Source organism: Anthonomus grandis, chromosome 22 (genome assembly GCF_022605725.1).
Source record: "Anthonomus grandis grandis chromosome 22, icAntGran1.3, whole genome shotgun sequence".
Taxonomy (NCBI): domain Eukaryota; kingdom Metazoa; phylum Arthropoda; class Insecta; order Coleoptera; family Curculionidae; genus Anthonomus; species Anthonomus grandis.
The window spans coordinates 8,489,088-8,507,832 of NC_065567.1; the positions used below are offsets into that span (position 1 = coordinate 8,489,088).

The following is an 18,745-nucleotide window of genomic DNA, read 5'->3' on the forward strand; positions in this document are numbered from 1 at the left end:
CACTCAAAATTAATATTATTTCAATTTAGTTAATTATTAATATATAGAGAACGGATATTTGACCCTTTAGGGTATCTCAGAATATGTAGACAATCTCCCAGATTTGGATAGCTTGCAAGAAAAAAAAAAGGAAAGTTTACTGCATAATTTCCTTCGAAGTTATGGACCCCTAAAGAATGCCTCTAAAATTAATATTTTTTTAAATACCTTTTAAATTCCGTTGTTTAGATTTATGATTTTTATTATGATGATCAAAAGCCTTTTTAAAATGAATATATTAGAGATATATCTAAATAATCTTGCTTTCGAGGGACCTCTGACACATTCTTTGACAACATGTATAAAATAAGTAAAAAAACATTTATTTTTTAGATAGTATGAATCTTAATCTAAAAAAAAATCTTAGTTTTTGAAAGTGAATGATTTTCGAAAAAAATCATTTAATTAGGGTAAACTTATAAAATAAACATAATGAAGAAATTAAACAATCACAAGAAACACGTTTCTAAATATTATTCAGCATGGTCTCCTCCTAAACGTACGTATTTCATTAATCTTTGAACTAAATATAGTTGAACCTTCCACAATTGTTGAATATTTGTCCTTATTTTTTCGTAAGTTCAGGTAATTGAATTCTTTCAAATACATTTTCTCTAGTGTCAACTGGAGTAGCATAGAGTAGGGATTTTAGATATCCCTGTAAGAAAAAAAAGAGGTTTAGATCAGTTAGTTAAGCAGGCCAATGCACGTCCTCCCTCCCGTTCATGTCTATTTAAATAATCATGAACTGCTAGGATAAAATGTGGTGCATAAACGACATATTAGCACGTATTGCCATTGGTACATCATTTAAAGGTTTTGGCAGATTGTTCTAAAGAAATTCCAAATCAAGTTATGCAATTAGCCTTCTTGGTAAGACAGGCGGTTCAATTAAATGCTGATCGATGATTCCGGCCCACACGTTATATCGACTGTGATGTGGGTGATGAGACACATTGGACCCATGTGGAGATGGCCCATGGAGACCCATGTTATCAGTAAAAAGAGTTCGCTTGAAAACCTAACTTGGGGACTCTATTAGATAAAAGTACATGAACTTTTTAAAAATGGTAATTATGAAAAGGTTGTTAAATAAATCGACGAACTATAGATTTTGGGCAATCAAACTCGACCGTTAATTTTCGGACATTTACAGAAGGATCTTTAACTGAATATTTTCTTCTACATCCTCACCACGATTAATGTTGTTTTCACAAGTACGTTTAGCTTTGATAAATGTTCCTAAAAGTATGCACGGCATTCATTTTCTCATAATTTTCTATCAGATTTCTATTTCTTAATCAGAGAAAATAAATAATTCTAAATTTTTACTAGTTTCCCTCAAACGACGATGAATGCGTTCAAACGGTTTTGAGAAATTCTGTGTGAATAAATTTGAGAGATATTTTGTGTGAATAAATGACCCTTTTTCTTATAGATATCTAATCAGAATTTACAGGAGTAACAAGTAAAATGCAGTCCGTCCTCCCTCCCGTTCATGTCTATTTAAATAATCATGAACTGCTAGGATAAAATGTGGTGCATAAACGACATATTTGCACTGGCTATTGCATTTTTTTAAAAACGAAAACTACACGTTTACTTTTCGTTTACCTATATTATCATACTTACAACTTTAAACTTTTTAAAGATACGGTCAAATAACATAAATAAATTGGTCAGTGCAAACTTAATTGAATAAAAATAGCTTTTTCTCGAAAACCGTTTTATCCGTTTATCACCGTTTTATCATCGATATTGACTAAACTATAATACTATCTTAAAATAATTGTACTTTTACTATAAATAGGATGTAAAAAATGGTAAGAATATGGTGTCCGTCCCTGGAGAGCAATAATATTCGTTTTAAGGAGGACTTAACATGTGACTGACTTAATATTTTCAGAGGTGTCCTTTAGAGGTTTATGAATCCGTAAAAAGAAACCCTAGGATAAAATATTATGAAAATTTCCTTTTTTTTTTGCAAACTATCTAAATCCGTGAGATTGGGGACATATTCTAGAACACCTTATATACTATGACTATAAATTAAATATGCATTCCTTTAGAAATATATAAATATATCTTTGTACATAGTTTTTGGTTTATATTTAAGTCAGAATTAATAAGTCTTGATGTTTGTTATATTTTATATCTTTTATTAACAAGCTAATTTTAATGACATGTTCTAATATAATTTTTTTAATGACCGCTTTACCTAAATCCAGTATTATTTAAAATTCAAATATTGATTATTAAGAACTTGTCAAATTTTAGCAAATTAATATAAACTAATTTTATATAAATTATTATTAAGCTTAGACGTAATAACTTTTATTTACTACTGAGGTTTTATACGATTGAATTTCTATTTTTTGAGTTACTTACCCTTATTATTCTATCTTTATAAAATAATATGTTTCTACGTATTTAAAGATACACAATTTGGTAGTTACATGCAAAGATACAAAAGTTGGTTATTAATTTTATTTAATTTGAATTTGTTTAATAAGTGTTTATCATAGAAGCATCCTGTATATACTAATAAAACAAATTACCAGTCATTGAACAGTATTATTTGTATGTAATGTTTGAATAATGAACTCACAAACAAATACGAAGTTCATAATTGAAACGTTTTATCTTCAAATATTTAAACTTGTAATCAAGAAAAGTCTTCCCCTACATGAAATGTACCTAAAGCCCCTTTTTTGAACCGATGCCATTCTTTGCTAATAATCATTTTATAACAATGAATTATTAAATTAGACGTTTATTCAAATAAACTGTGAAGTCAAAGCCATACCAGAATGAGCTTCTCAGAAACTGGTAAAAATATGTGAGATAAGTCTTAGTATAAATGAGACAACAAAAATAATAATCAAAAAGTTATTTAAAAAAATAATTTAAAAGAACATTTAAAAAGTAAAAAAAACATAAACTAATTTTACCCCTATACTAGAATAGCTTATTAGCCATTCTAGTATAGAGTCTCTTTTAGTTTTAAACTTTTCGTAATAATGCCGCATTTCGGTAAAGTGATTTAAAAAATAATCCCACAGACTATATTGAGGTGTAGATTTCAAAGAAATAGTTTTGAATTAATGTTGACATAATTTACGAATAATAATTAAACTTTTACTAAGATTGATGAAACCAAACCACTAATTTTATTGGATAAAATTCTTAATCAATATTTTACACAAAAAAAGGGCTTTAAATACATCTTGTAATGAAATTTGTACTGCAACTATTTATTAACTGAATAAAACCTATATAGAGACGAAGGCCAAGTGCTGAAGTAAGACGACCTAGTATAGCAGAACTTGAGGATTTAATTAACAAACCTTCGACCCCATTAAAACCTTCTGGGGCAAAGGGTGCTCCCCCAAGCATTATTGATGTGCAGGAGAATTACTCTTCAGTTGAAGGTAAGAAAATTAATGTATTATTATGAATATACGTTAATTATTCTCCTAGTTTTTGTACAATTTTATTAGTATTCTGTAGTTAAAGTTGATTCGTAGGGTTTCTTTAGGGTTCTTTAAGTTTTTAAGTAGTTCATCTTGTTAGAGAGCCCCATTTTGTCCCCAATTTAGGTTATTTAGGTTATATTATTGTAAATCCCTGTAGTTCTAATTTTCTAGAATTTGTATACTTGCTTGCTTTGACTGTCAGTATTCTCCTAAAATTATTGGTCTTTTCGGGAAAAAACAACGAAGATAATTCTAAATATTTCGAAACTGTTCCAACGGGTTTTAAAAAGGACGCGCTTCGTGACAATTCATTCAGTTTTTTAATTGTTTAGTCAGTTTTTACCTTGGAAACAATTAAACGACAGTCAAGGCGAGTTAGGTTAGTGTTTTTAACGTTGACAATAAAAGTGTGTTCCCGAATTTCGTTACAGTATAAACAAAATCCTTAATACGTCTTAAGAAACCTAAAAAAACAAATAAATTAAGATTTCAATTCAATATACAGGGTTGGCCAATCAAAATGGAATAAGGCTAGTGTTTTATATACTGCTTGTTAAAAATGAAATTACTGTCAGATAGTTGAGAGTTCCATATTCTTGACCTACTGACATATCGTTGACAAAAGGTTACTTAACAGTCATCAAAAAGAGCAAATTATTAATAAATAAGAGAATAGGCCCCATCCAGAACACTCCATCCGGGTATTTTATTCAAAAAGATTTGGCAAAATTAAGAAAATACCAATTAACTTAAATTTTAATTCAAAGTTGTTTAGAATTATCGTACACAATAATTTTATCGATTAATGATAGTCTAGCTCTGAATCCCAATTGGTAACCAGACAAGGCATTGAAGACAACCAAAAAGCAACAAGACGAAGATCCTTTAAATCTTACAAAAACTTCGGAAAATGTATATAACAATGCAATTGGTCTGTAGTTTTCTAGAAGGAAAGTATCGCCTTTGAGGAGGTATAAAAATGAACGAGAGTAGAACGAGGTCGAACTTTAGTTCAACCGGAAAATAGCACGACTCAAATGATAAGTTATTAAGATAGTTAAAAACTGTAAGAATACCATCAGAATACTTTGACAGTAAAAATTATGGAATCATCAGCGCCACAACATTTTTTTAATGAAACATATTCAGTAATATCAAGAGTTTCACTTTCAATGAAAGGGAATAAGAAAATAGATTGTGGTAAGCTGTTGCAAATTATATTGATTTTCGTAGTTATTTTGAGAACAGAATTTACAAAGAAGCCATTAAAGTTGCTAGAAATATTTAGGCTACCAAAGACTGTTATATTTCTTACCACCGGAAATAATCATATCACTAAATAATAATAATAAGCATTATAAATAATCACAACTTTACGTCATCACAACTGATACGTCGTAGTGAATTTAGGAGTGTTAATGCGATATGCAGAGAAAGCAAGAGCGAAATAGTTTTAACTAAGCTGATATTATATGATTAAGACTTTTAAACGGAAAAAAGATTATTATGACTCGAGTCGTAAATATCAATGGATATGACTAACACGTGACTACAAATCAGAAAGGTTGACGTTTGCTGTGAAAGATAACAAATGCATTTTTGCACCTTCAGTAGAGAGTAGAGATCGCTACTAAATTGACCAAGGTACCAATAGAATTATGAATGTAATGGCTCTATTAAATAAACACTGCGGTAGAAGATTAAGGAGTGAAGCAGCCCAGTTTAGCAGCATAATAAAATTTAAAGAAAACTTATATTTTTAAATCATTTTAATTACAAAATAAATAGATTGTTTCAAAAAATAACCATAAAAAATGTTAGATAGGTAATTTAAGTTTTATATTTTTTCGCTATTGAAAATTATAAAAAATTATGCCCTTAAATAAAAATATATGTTTCCAGGCTAGCAAAATTAAATAATAAAACTTCAAGTTAATTAAATAATGTATATCTTATTTTTTCACATATTTTGTAGTTTCATTCATCATTAATATCTTTTGCCTTTACGTATATACTTTTGCTTGTTTATAAACACAAAAAAACAAAATAAATCAATTTTATTAGTACCATATCCTATTTTAATATTTATTTATTTATTTTTATTTTAGATCAAACGGCTTACATTACTGTTCAAGTTGAAGGAGATCCACCACCAACCTTTAAATTTTACAAGGTAAGTTTTTTTTATAAAAATCTTTCCATTTTACAAGAAACTACTTGTACTTTCGAAACATAACATTTATTTAATATTAACTTAAATGTTAAAGTTTACTTAACAAAATTTACTCATTATTACTTCAGCAATTGTCTCATTGAGAACATAAACAAAGTTATTTAACCGTTATAAAAACGTATTTTTAGTTCAAATTTAATAATTACTAAATATATTTATTTACCTGAGGTATAATAATTATGTAGTTAACTAGATGCTCCACAGGAGTTCAGGTTATCAATGTTTTTTTTTGGGAAAAAAATATGTAGCAATTCTAATTTTTTTTTCTATTGCTAAAAAAATAACGAATTTTCATGTGAACATAAATTTAATTTCTTATAACCAAAAAAAAATAATTTAAACTAAAAAAAATTCTTTTTTTTAGCAAGATTTTATATATATTTTTTAATTTTAAATATAGCTTTAATATGTAGAATAGCCTTCAGGTGCATCAATAACAGGTTGGTAACGTCTCTGCATGCTGTCAATCAGGTTGTTAAGGATTTCTTGAAGAATTTCATTCCAAAGTTGTGGTAAAATGGTCCTAAGCTCAGCCATTATTTTGACAGCGGGTCTGTGTTCATCTAGCCTTCGCTGCAACATGTCCGAAGCGTGTTCAATCCAAACGTCTAAAGATAATGAAAGATGCAGAATTCCATTCATTTCTCTCGCATCAATAACAGCTCTAGTCCTGAGAAGTCTGGCATTATCATTTAAAAATTAAAAAAATTAAAAATTAAAGTCTGGGCCGATAGTAGCACGGAATTGTGGTACAATGTTATTACATGCCGCCTGTGTTGTTCTGCGTTTATATTTCCATGGCAAATATAAAGGTCAGTACAACCGTTAAAACATATGCCATCATTATTGAACCTTCTCGAAAAGGGTAGACATGTTGAACGGGACGTCGTTTTTTAGTAGAGCCCATATTCCAACTCTTCGATTATCCAAAAATCGGGCACATCTGGATTCATCTGTGAAAAGCACAGACCTCCTCCATTCATTGACACAATTTACGTGATCTTTTGCCCATTATAATCTTTGCCGCATGTGTCTTAGGTTACTGGAACCCGCCTTAATAGATGTACATTCATCGGTGAAACAAATAATTCTTAAAAAAATCCTTACATTATTTGCTCTTTCCATTATTTTAATACAAAATGCCATTCTTCGCTCTTCATCTCCTTCCTGCAGCTCTTAGCGTTTTTCGAATTTATACGAATAATATTTGTGTTTTTTTAAAGTGCGCAATACCATTGTATGATGTTTATTTGCCTCTTGCCCAAGAACTTTCGTACTAACCATCTTGTTTTCCTTCACACTCAGTAGACTATTAAGATCTCTGTTCTCTCTTTCTTCTGCTCTATTTTCGATATCCTGAGTTGAACATTTACAATTATTTATTACGGTACCTTTGGACTCGAATTCATACTTGTTTTCAAATATCGACTGTCACTGATTTATTGACACTTTTCCTCACGTTAGTGACAATATTCATTTTACTGGTGCTCGTTTGGTTTTACCTGAATCGAAAATTTGCTAATTTTGCAATTAGCAAATTCAATAATTCAAGATTCGTTTATTAAAATGTTTTGAAACTTTGCGCAAGGGTTTGCCAGACTGGTCTCTTCCAAAAGTTATCTTACATTTTTTCTGTAAAATGTACAGGGAAGCCAATAATTGACCCCCTTAAAATTTACATGGGATTTCCTATGTTCCGTTCGGCGACGCACCACCCGGTATAGTTCCTGCATAATTTGTCAAAAAAATTGTATAATCTAAACTATTTTGTATATTTAACAACTTTTTAGTTTTTTTTTTGAGTAAGTTATTTAACGAATAATTTGACAACGTGCACATCAAATAAAACTCTTATACTTAAATCATTGAAAGGCTAGAATTAGCATTGCCGTGGAACTATGTGTAGTTGGTTTGGTTGCAATATTTCTGATGCAATGATGCCAAATGCTTATGTAGAAATAGCAGAAAAAAAAACATTATAATATCATAAAAAGTTATAATATATTTTGACAGGCGCAAAACAATACTATTCCTCTTTAATAAAATATGACCCATTTTTTTTTCATAAAATATTATAAGATACTCCATAAAAAAGTTATGGAGGTACCATTTATACGTTTTCAAATATCGACTGTCGCTGATTTATTGACACTTTTCCTCAAGTCAGTGACAATATTCATTTTACTGGTGCCCGTTTGGTTTTACCTGAACCGAAAATTTGCTAATTTTGCAATTACATTTAATTGAATAATTCAAGATTCGCTTATTAAAATTTTTTTAAACTTTGCACAAGGGTTTGCCAGATTGGTCTCTTCAAAAAGTTATTTTACATTTTTTCTATAAAATGTACAAGGAAGCCAATAATTAACCTTGTTAAAATTTACATGGGTTTTCCTATACATATAACATGAGTTAGGTTTGAGGCCAATTACAATATTTCTTTTAGGCTTTCTATATTTGATTTATGTCATGTGGAATTCATGTCATCGGAAAAATTCTACTCTAGATGCCAATTTCCAGATGAACTATAAAAAGCCTCTAATTTCTACAAATAATGATTCCACCTTTGGTGTATTGCAGTAGACTTTGCCACCGCTTCTTAAACTCCATAAAATTGATTGCTGTGAGTCACAAATTACTTGTAGATTCATACAATGTTTTTGGTAAAATCATTGGAAGTGGAATTTCAAATAATTTAAATTTCGTAGCCATTAATATGACGAATTCAACAAAATTTTTAAAGAGAATATGGCAAAAACTCTTATAAAAAATCTTGTGACATGGCCAATACTGGTTATTTATAATACAGTTTTACACTATATAAGGCTCAAAAATTTTAATATAGTAACTATAAGCAGACTTTATATAGTTTACAATATTTCCTGATTCTTTACCAAATCAAATAATAATCCACAAGGTAAATTTAAAATTTTGTTATTGGAATAGTAAGGGATAAAAGAAGAAAAAAATTCACTTTTAGGTTTTCTTCTCTCAGGATCTCCGAAGATGATTAAATTCCTTTTTTGTCTTTTCTTCACAATTATATTAATCTACCTGATCTGGTTGACTGGAGCTATTTTAGGGAAGGTCTCTCTCATCTCTCTGACACATATACTTGCTCTTATTTCTAGGTGTAGACTTACACAAAATTGTGGAAGCGGTTAAGGCCTTCTTTATTCTGAAATGTTTTAATTAAGGTCAGATCCGTTCAGAAAACCTAAAGGCTTTACGACCTGAAAATCTTATGCCGCTTTTAGTAAGAAATCGGCTGTCAACAATAATCAGCAAGTTATTTAAAGAGTGGTTCACAGAGTTATAAATATAACTTTAAAAAATAACATAAAATGGCACGCTTAGTTCAAAAATAATTTAAACAAATTTTTACCATACTGAAATTAAGAAAATAGAAAAAAATAAAATAAAACTCACTTTAGATTATGGGTTCGAAGGAAAAAAAATCTGCAAGACAATTCTGATGTTTAAAAACTTTTAAAGGTCAGCAAGTAAATATAAAAACAGTATATTAGGGATTATAGTAGTTGTTTTATTTATCTCTGTTATTATTCTGCTTTACTTAATAAATCTATCCAATATCTTGATAATGTTATTTCCACGTGCGCTAATGTTTTTTTTTTTAATTTTAAATTATAGGGTGTTACAGAAATTATTGAAGGAGGCAGATTTAAATTTATCACAGATGGTGAGAGCAACCTAATTACCCTTTGTATTAGAAAAGTTAAGCCAAACGATGAAGGACAATACAAAATTGTTGTTTCTAATGTTCATGGGGAAGACTCTGCCGAGATGATGCTTTATGTAGCAGGTACACTTTGATTTGTGTTCAGATTTTTAGAAAAAAAAATCCCCCATAAGAGATACTTTCTAAATAATTTTTTAAAACATTGCAGGTGCTGGAGGTGTAGATTTCCGTTCTATGTTAATGAAAAGAAAATATGCAAAATGGGATAAAGATAAAGAAGATCCTGATTGGGGAGACCTTAAAGAGGTTGAAAAACCTATGCCGGCACTAAAAAAAGTTGAAAAGGTAAGTTATATTTGAGTATAGATTTAGTTATTTTAATTTCAGGTACATAAGAGATCATCACATATTTGGTAAATATATTTCCTTAAATTCTGACTAAAAAGTGTTTACCGCAGGATCATATTCCAAAAGTATATACTTAAAACTTTATTTTACTTTTTATTACATTTTCATATTTTTACTTACAGCGCAATGTAAAACGTAGATGTTTTTTATTTGCTGGGATCTCATTCGAATGGCCGTTACTAAGGAAATCCGAGGTTTTTAAATAAACATTATTAAATTGCACTAAAAGCACTTTTGGTATATAATTTTTTGTCAAAATTAAAATGATCACGGATATGGTACATTTATAGAATATACTGAAAACGTTAACAAGAAATCAATATATACAGTTTGCAAAGAATGTTTAAATTTATATTATCCACCTACCAACTTTAGGTACTAACACTTTAGTAGCTGCCCTCTTTTATTTATAATAATTAAAGCGTAGATAGTTTAGCCACTAATTTTCAATACGTAGAAGTTGTTCACAATGTCCTTAAATCATGGTTCATCTTGCATCTCCATAAAACTCATAAAACTCTAAAAAAAGTCTGAGTTACAGTTTTCTTTTTATAGAATCCTGTATCTTCCAGAAGGCCATCATTAGCAGAATTAATTCCTGATTGGCCGATTTTACATCATTTCCAAAAAAGAGAGGTTTGGGGCAGGCGAATCTCGAAATTAGTGTTTGTTTTGCATGATAAGAGCATGAAATGCTACAAAGATCCTACACCTTCCTACTATAAACTTAACCATCCAGCAAGCTAAATTTTCCAAACTGTCTGTTGTATCTGCATCTTGATGAAATCCCGAAGATTCATCTTGTAAACTCCAAAAAAACTGTATATATTTTTTCTATTTGTATTTTTTTTACGATTATTTCGGGCCATTTTTATATTGGCATATATTTTTTTGCGAGGCTCATTAGAAGCCATTATATATTTTGTATATATTTTTGTATATAATTTTGTATATATTTTTTGTAAATGTATATATGCTTTTTAAGTAAAAAAAATAGTTATAAATATTTTATACTAATAAATTATAATTTTTAGAAACAAGAAACCTTTTTAAAACCGCTTGTCGATCAATATGCCAAGGAAGGAAAAGACAAAAAAGTAGTTTTTGAAGCTGGCTTTTCAAAACCAAATTGTAAACCAAAGTGGCTATTCAGAAAAGATGTAAGTACTGTCAAAATCAATAATAGCTTTCCTTTAGAGAATAGAAACTTTTTTCGTTACTTTTCTTAATTTATTAACGATTTGATTAATTTAATACAGTCTGTAATAAACTCTTACAATTATAGGAACTGTTCCAAGGAGCCAAGTACAAGTTTAAAAATGAAAATGACATGTATCAACTGATTATCATGAATCCCAAAGTAGAAGATTCTGGCAAATATACAATTGAAATTGGAGGCGTGCACTGTACAGCTTTTCTTAATGTTGATGAGCCTGATCCTTGCTATACATTTACTAAGCCCCTGAAAAAGAAGTATGATGGCTACACAAAACACGAAGTTGAACTTTCTTGTACCGTTAGCAATAGTTTAGCGATTGTTGGATGGTATAAGGGCGATAAAAAGTTAGAGGATGGAGATAAGTATCAGATTTCTAAGGATCTTAGTGGAGTCTGTAGACTGACCATAAAAGATTGTACCTTCGATGATGCTGGAGAATTTTCATGTAAACTAGAAAAACAAGCAGACAAAACTACAACTAAAGTCAATATTGTTGAATATCCCTATAAATTTGTCAAAGTTCTTAAGCATCAGAACCATGTTGAAAAAGAAAATATAACATTTTTGTGCGAATTAAATGATGCTGGGGGTGATGTTAAATGGTTTAAAGGAGAACAAGAAATTACTGCAGATAAGAGATTAGTTATTAGCAAAGATGGCCGAAAAAGAAAACTTGTGATAAAAGATGCTAAGGTCACAGATGCTGGCATGTATTATTGCGTAAGCAATGCTGATAAAACTGAAGCTGAATTAGTTGTAAATTATCTCAATCGCTTTAATAAAAAGCTCAAAGACACCAGTGCAGTTGAACGCGAAAAACTTGTTCTAGACATTGAACTTCAAGATCAGACTGCACCGGCTGAGTGGTTTTTCAATGGAGAACCAATTAAGCCATCAGAAAAAATTGAGATTAAAAACTTAGGAGGTGGTAAACATCAATTAGTTTTTAATCGTTTGGAACTGGAAAATAACGGCGAAATAAAAGTTGTATCCGGGCAACTTGAGTCTGCTATGAAACTTACTGTCAACAAAGGAGAAAGTATTCCAAAAATAGATTTCCCATCTACTTTTGAAGCACCAATTCAAAATGCTATTATCATGGAAGTTCCATACAAAAGTAAGTAAAATTGATGTAAAATTTACAAGTTCATATTTGTCTCTTATAACTTATTTATTTCATATTCATATCTATTTCATTGCATATCTATTTATAACTATACATGGTGTTTCAGAACTATGGGATCAAACTTCTGGGGGTTGTTCAGTGCAACAGAAGAATCCATTTGAGTATAGGAACCCATGTCCGGAAATGCGTCACTACGCCACTACGGCCCTAAGACGCGTTAAAATTTATAAAAAACATTAATTACCTAAATAGCATCTGCTGCATTTATTTTTACGTTTTGTACATGATACCATAACAACAATTGTTTAAAATCAACACTTATCAATGTCAATTCTCAATGTCATGTTTAAAAATTTTATAGCTTACAATTTTTAAACATTTATTACTAATAGAAAACTTTACCAATCAAGAATTGGCGGATATGCATTTGGCATACGGAGCAACAAACTGCAATGCACGAGCAGCAGCGCGGTTGTATCATGAACGTTATCCCGAACGACAGCATCCTCGATACAAAAAGTTTATTGCGGTTCATCGGCGGCTCGCTGAGACAGGCATGTTTAAGACCAAGATGCATGATACTGGTGTTGCTCAAACCGTAAGAACGGTCGAATTTCAAGAAGAGGTGCTTCAGCGAGTTGCCAATGAACCATCAAATAGCACACGTGACGTCGCTAAGAATATGAATACAAGTAACGCTTCTGTCTGGCGGGTACTACACGAGCAACAACTCCATCCTTACCATTTCCAGAAAGTTCAAGGTATGACTGCAGCCGATTATCATCCTAGAGTTCAATTTTGTCGATGGCTTCTGGATCACATCATTGCACAACTAAATGCTTTACGATATGTTATGTGGACCGATGAAGCCTCTTTCACAAGAGACGGTATATTTATTAGTAGGAATAGCTATGTTTGGGACGAAGAAAATCCTTATGCAATTTTTCCAAGAAAACATCAGAATCGTTGGTCTGTCAACGTATGGGCAGGCATTGTTGATGATTATTTAATTGGGCCATACCTTCTACCGGAACGGTTAACAGGACCTATTTATCTGCCTTTCTTGAAGGAAGTTCTCCCAGAACTCCTTGAAAATGTTCCACTAAACGTTAGACAGCAAAGGTAGTTTCAGCATGATGGAGCGCCGGCTCACTTTGCTGTATAAGTACGCGAGTATTTGGCTCAGCGGTTTGGGCACCGTTGGATTGCCAGAGGTGGAGCAGTTTCTTGGCCTCCTAGGTCACCCGATTTAACGTCGCTCGATTTTTTCTTGTGGGGACATGTAAAGTCCTTGGTCTATGAAACTCCAGTAGAATCAGAGCAAGACTTAATTGGACGAATAACAGCAGCATTTGAAATCATTCAAAACGAGGATCAAATTTTTAGTGTAGTCCGCCGAAATCATGTGCGATGTTTAAATCGGTGTATTGAGGTTGGAGGAAGACATTTTGAACAATTGTTGTAATGGTATCATATACAAAAGGTAAAATTAAATGCATCAGATCCTATTTAGGTAATTAATATTTTTTCTAAATTTAAACACGTCTTAGGACCGTAGTGGCGTCACTAAATTTTCGGACATGTGTTCCTATACTCAAATGGATTCTACTGTTGCACTGAACAACCCCTAGAAGTTTGATCCCATAGTTCTGAAACACCCTGTATATTCTTAAGATGTATATAAATCTATATTTTTTTATAGTCGAAGGTACAAGGCAAACTCCTCTAGAAGCCAAGCTTATTAAGGATGGAAAAATACTATCACCCAAAGACGTTGACGTTATCATTGGTGATGATAAAGTCACCTTCAAGATAAAAAAACCTTCCAGAGACCAGTCTGGTCCATATCAAATAAAACTGTCTAATGGGCAAGGTGAAGACGTAAAAGATGTTAAAATTATTATGCAAGATGTCCCTTCACCACCTCAAGGTGTCAACGTCACTGACATTTTCCAAACGCATTGCCTCGTTTCATGGAAGGCACCTGAGGATGACGGTGGTTCTCCTTTGTTAAAATATGTTATCGAGAGGCAGGATTTAAGTCTTAAAGGCAAGTATTTTCTAAGATATCTAAAAAACAGGTTATTAGCTTATTAGTTAAATAGTTACTTAGATTACAGTTAAATTAATTATTAAACTTTGAGAATCTAAAACCCTTAGCTAAAACCTCTTCTTTTTGTTATGTACTATAAATACTCTATCTTTATTTTTAAGATAAAAAACAATATAACTAATATTACTTAACCGCCTAACATGGTTACTGCTGTGGCGACACTCTGAAAAGTAATTAATATTACTGTGATTTTCATTCATGATTGTTTCTGTTTTACAGTTTCCATCAACAATAAGTTTAGGTATTTTAGCAGTGTAAACTAGTTGAAAGTAGATTAATGTGGCAGAAGGTTTAAATTTATCTGAAACAGTATTCAAAAATAGTTGTTGTATTTGTGAATATAAATGTATTACCCAGGTGATGGAATAATAGACATTTTTTCGAAAATAATGGACTAAATAACCATTTTTAAAATCCGTACACCCTCTTTAAAAAAGAATTAGAGATATCTGCCGTTGAAGATTTTGGTAGTTTATATAGTTTTGGTTGTTATTTCTTTTTAAAGGCCTGTCATGTTTCGATATGAGCCCTTTTACTTAAAATACCGTCGAATTTTGACGCCAAATCATGTTAAAACAAAAAAACGCTCATGTTTTGTAGACAATATTTGAAGGTATGTTACTCTCGGGTACTCAATGCTACTACAATTCTCGTTTTTTGGCGTAAGAATTGCACATTTAAATATTAGTGTTTTAGAAATCATACGCTCAATATTTCGGTCACGATATTTTTTTTTCCAATATTGCAATAAGTATAAAAAGTTTTTGAGTGGCATTTTTGAATAATTCTAACCCGAATGAACAACAAAATCTATTTCGGACATCCGCAAACAACAAAATCATATTTTAAATCTATAACCCAACGATATTGAAAGAAATATAAAACACTAGCAAGCACTGATCTTATATGTATACAATTAGAAATCAGCAAGAAACGCAACAATAACTGCCCTAATCTTATCAAACTTAGAAATGATTAACGTTTCTCCCGATCCGAATAGTTCGAGTAACAGCCAGCAGGTGCGCCAAGTATATATGACTTATCATGCGTGTGACGTCAGTTACAAGTCGCACATGCTACATGCATTGCCTTAGTGTCTCGCTTGACATAGCAGTAAAAGATTACAACAGATTACTTTTTTTTAATAAACAATAAAAGAAAAATTAGGGCAATAAAACAAAGTAAAATATCGATAACAGGTCATTTAATAGCGTTTTAAATATATGAATTAATCTAAATCTTCATAAAATCACTTAACAAAACATAACAAAAACTTAAAGATTACATTCAATGTAATGTGTAAGATAATTTTGTTTGTCTTTGCAAAATACCTAATAAAGCGATGGAGCGTAAATGATTGTTTATTTATTTATTTAATATATACAGGAAGCCCTAACGGTTACTTGTAAGCAGGACCGGTTCGAGAAAAGTTGGTGTCCTACGCACTCATCATGTAATCGTTTGTAGTTCATCACACAAATCAGTAGCTTCAATATCTTACGATCAAAATGAAAAAAACTATGAGAATAATTACCGCATTTACATTTTCATAACAATATGTATATCAATAACAATAAAACTGTTATTGTTTTTTGTCATATTCTTTTCCCTGCGCCTGACGACTGAAAATCAGCGGTAATGCCGAAATCCTCATTGACAGTTTTTACATCATTGATTATTTGTTCAAAATCAATATCAGATCGCATTTTTTCTAAAAAAGTTTTAGTGATAAAAAACTGCTCAGTACGCGCTTGAAGATTTAGATCTCTCGAGTGGAGAAGTTTACTGCTAATATCGAACAAAATGTTGAAAATATCACTATCAGTTCTACAACAAACTCATAGCTGCAAATTTCTGTTGTGGGAGCTCCACTTTATCTTCGTAAAGCCTTATCATTTGAACTTTTTCGTCAGCTTATTCAATTAAAGCCTCGTATACATTGCTCAGTTGATACCGAAGATGTCAAGTTAAAGCATCTACGACTTTCCCATCTTGTAGAGCTGAGGGATTTCAAAGTCATACTAGATACATAGCTTGACAAATGTGACCAACTTTGCGTCGGTGCAAACACAAAATTATATAGAGCTTCAATTAGCAGCAGAGTTGACAAGTTTCAATAAATGCGAACAACATGGCACAAAAAAAGTTCTCGGGTTGACGTCTTTGTGTTGCACACCTTTATTTTTGCCTTTCATATTACTGCCATTGTCATAACATTGTCCTCGTAAATTTGAAACCGACAGACCTAGTTCTTCTAATTCATTAATAATAGCTTTATGTATACTAACGCCAGTGGTTTTATCTAAAGATAGAAAGCTTAGAAAATGTTCTTTGATATTTATCACATTCTAATAAAACAAATCTGGTGTCAACAATTGTTATTTCTTCTTCATTACTATCTGGCGTGCAGTTAATAATTATTGAATAATACTTTGCAGCTTTAGCAGCGGCAACAGTTTCACTCCGTACAATAGAACTAAAAAGTTAATTATTTCATTATGAATGTTCTTCCACTCTTAAAAACTGGCGAGATGAAATTTGCTGTTTTCATTGCTCGCTAAAGTAGCAGCTATATTACTTCGCTCATATTGTCCGCCAGCTGATAAAAGAAAAGATTTCTTGGATTTATTTGGTTGTTGAACTTACAGCAGAAACAAAAGACAGAATCTTTAGAAATCGAGTATAGCAGCCACTGTCGCTGCACTTATAGCAAAAAATACCGGCATTTATAGTAAAAAAGATATCTATAATGTGATGCGGGTCATTTCGCGCCAGAATTTCATGCAAAGCTTTGCTAATGCAATTTTCTCATAATTCTGGATCTTAAAATTTTGCATTTAGATGAACTGGGTTATATTGAAAAAAGGCATCTGGAGTTTCGACTTCATATGATGTGTTTAACACCTCAATTTTTGTTTCTTTTTGAGTTGGTGAATTGTTGGTTCTTAAATTTGATGATTGATGAATAATGAAGTTTATGTCCGTCCTCTTAGTTTTAGAGTCTTTCTTGTTTTCCACATGGAGCACAGGTTGTGAATATTAACTGGTTAGTTTTGAGAAAGAAAAAGTATCGGGAATTTTTACTTCGTCTGATGTGTCAAGCTCATCACTTTAAAATTCTTTTTGAGTTGGTAATAATAAATGTAAGGAATTTAGTCCTGTCTTTTTTTATTATTATTATTATTACGTTTCTCGTCTTCTACATAAGCCTTAGCTTGTGGTTGTGTATTGTCTGATTGCTTGAGATATTTTTCGAAGCAGTCGTTCATTTGCGACATCTCTTTGCTTACTGTAGCTTTTAGTTTTTTTTTCTGCTCTCCAAACATCTGATTTCTATGACCATTTTGTACTTAAAAGTAACCAGTAATCTGTAAACATTTTTGCATTATAATATAAATGAGAATTTAATTTATATGTTTAAAAACACAATTCATTTAGTTTAGTTCAAACCCGGTATTTCGATAACGTGTTTTATTATAAATCGTAAAATATAAAAAATCAGAATATGTAGAAGGTCCGAATTTTTTTTTGCCACCGGAATTTTTTTATATCTTTTTTGGGGCCTCCGAAAAGTTGGTACCCTACACGCGACGTTCGCCGTTCATTATTTGAAAGTGACAAATTTCTATCTATAGGAGGATTACTGACATAAGATGTCCTATGAAAGGGAATACGAACTGCTATGTTCTGTATTAAGCTACAAAATCAACAATACAATTCACCAATTTACAATCAATATATCATTCAGAAGCTTAAATAAAAATAATATGCTGTGGTTTCTTCTATGAACAACGAGGAGGTAAATTTAATTGTTGTTTTATGGTACTATAATAATTATCTAAAACTCTGGTCCCACTATTAAATGCGCATACCTTTTAAAAAATGTAAGCTGTACATCTTTCAAAGAGTCAGAGTATATTTGAAAATATGGTAACCAAACAACTAAACAATATTCCATAAATAATCTTACCAAAATTGTGAACATTCTCAAAGAACTCAAAGAGAAATGCTGAAAATATCTTAAAACAAAACCCAATATTTTTAAACCTCTTACAAATACATTACTAATGTATAAGATCCTAAGATCCTTGACACTGGTCACATAGTCGAAAGGCTTATTGTTATTAAAATACTCTTACAGAATTGTGCCTAATGCCGTTGCGTGTAAAACTAATAAACATGCATTTTTTGACATTAAGTTCTAACTTATTATATTTACACAATATAAGCAAACGGTTTAGATCCTGCTGTAGGACGCCCTGATCGAATGATTTATCAACAGCCAAAACTTTAAATCATCAATAAATTGCAACTACAAACTGAAAGAGCTGGCAATGAAAATCTATCTTCTGCAAAAGGATCCCATGATCAATTCGATTAAAGGCCTTCGGAAAATAAAGTGTAGAGCGAGTCATCTTGATTGCGCCCCTT

At 31.1% G+C, this 18,745-nt stretch overlaps 1 protein-coding gene across 13 annotated transcripts in view; it reads left to right on the forward strand.

The window, feature by feature from the left end:
- The window catches only part of LOC126748994 (twitchin), a 96,018-nt gene that overhangs the window by 37,042 nt on the left and 40,231 nt on the right, over positions 1 to 18,745 (forward strand). For all 13 annotated transcript variants that reach the window (XM_050458581.1, XM_050458571.1, XM_050458572.1 and 10 more), the window contains 7 exons: positions 3,320 to 3,470; positions 5,624 to 5,688; positions 9,400 to 9,571; positions 9,657 to 9,793; positions 10,891 to 11,016; positions 11,142 to 12,192; positions 13,904 to 14,251. In XM_050458581.1, the coding sequence (XP_050314538.1) occupies positions 3,320 to 3,470; positions 5,624 to 5,688; positions 9,400 to 9,571; positions 9,657 to 9,793; positions 10,891 to 11,016; positions 11,142 to 12,192; positions 13,904 to 14,251 (2,050 nt within the window). The remainder of the gene's footprint in view (positions 1 to 3,319; positions 3,471 to 5,623; positions 5,689 to 9,399; positions 9,572 to 9,656; positions 9,794 to 10,890; positions 11,017 to 11,141; positions 12,193 to 13,903; positions 14,252 to 18,745) is intronic.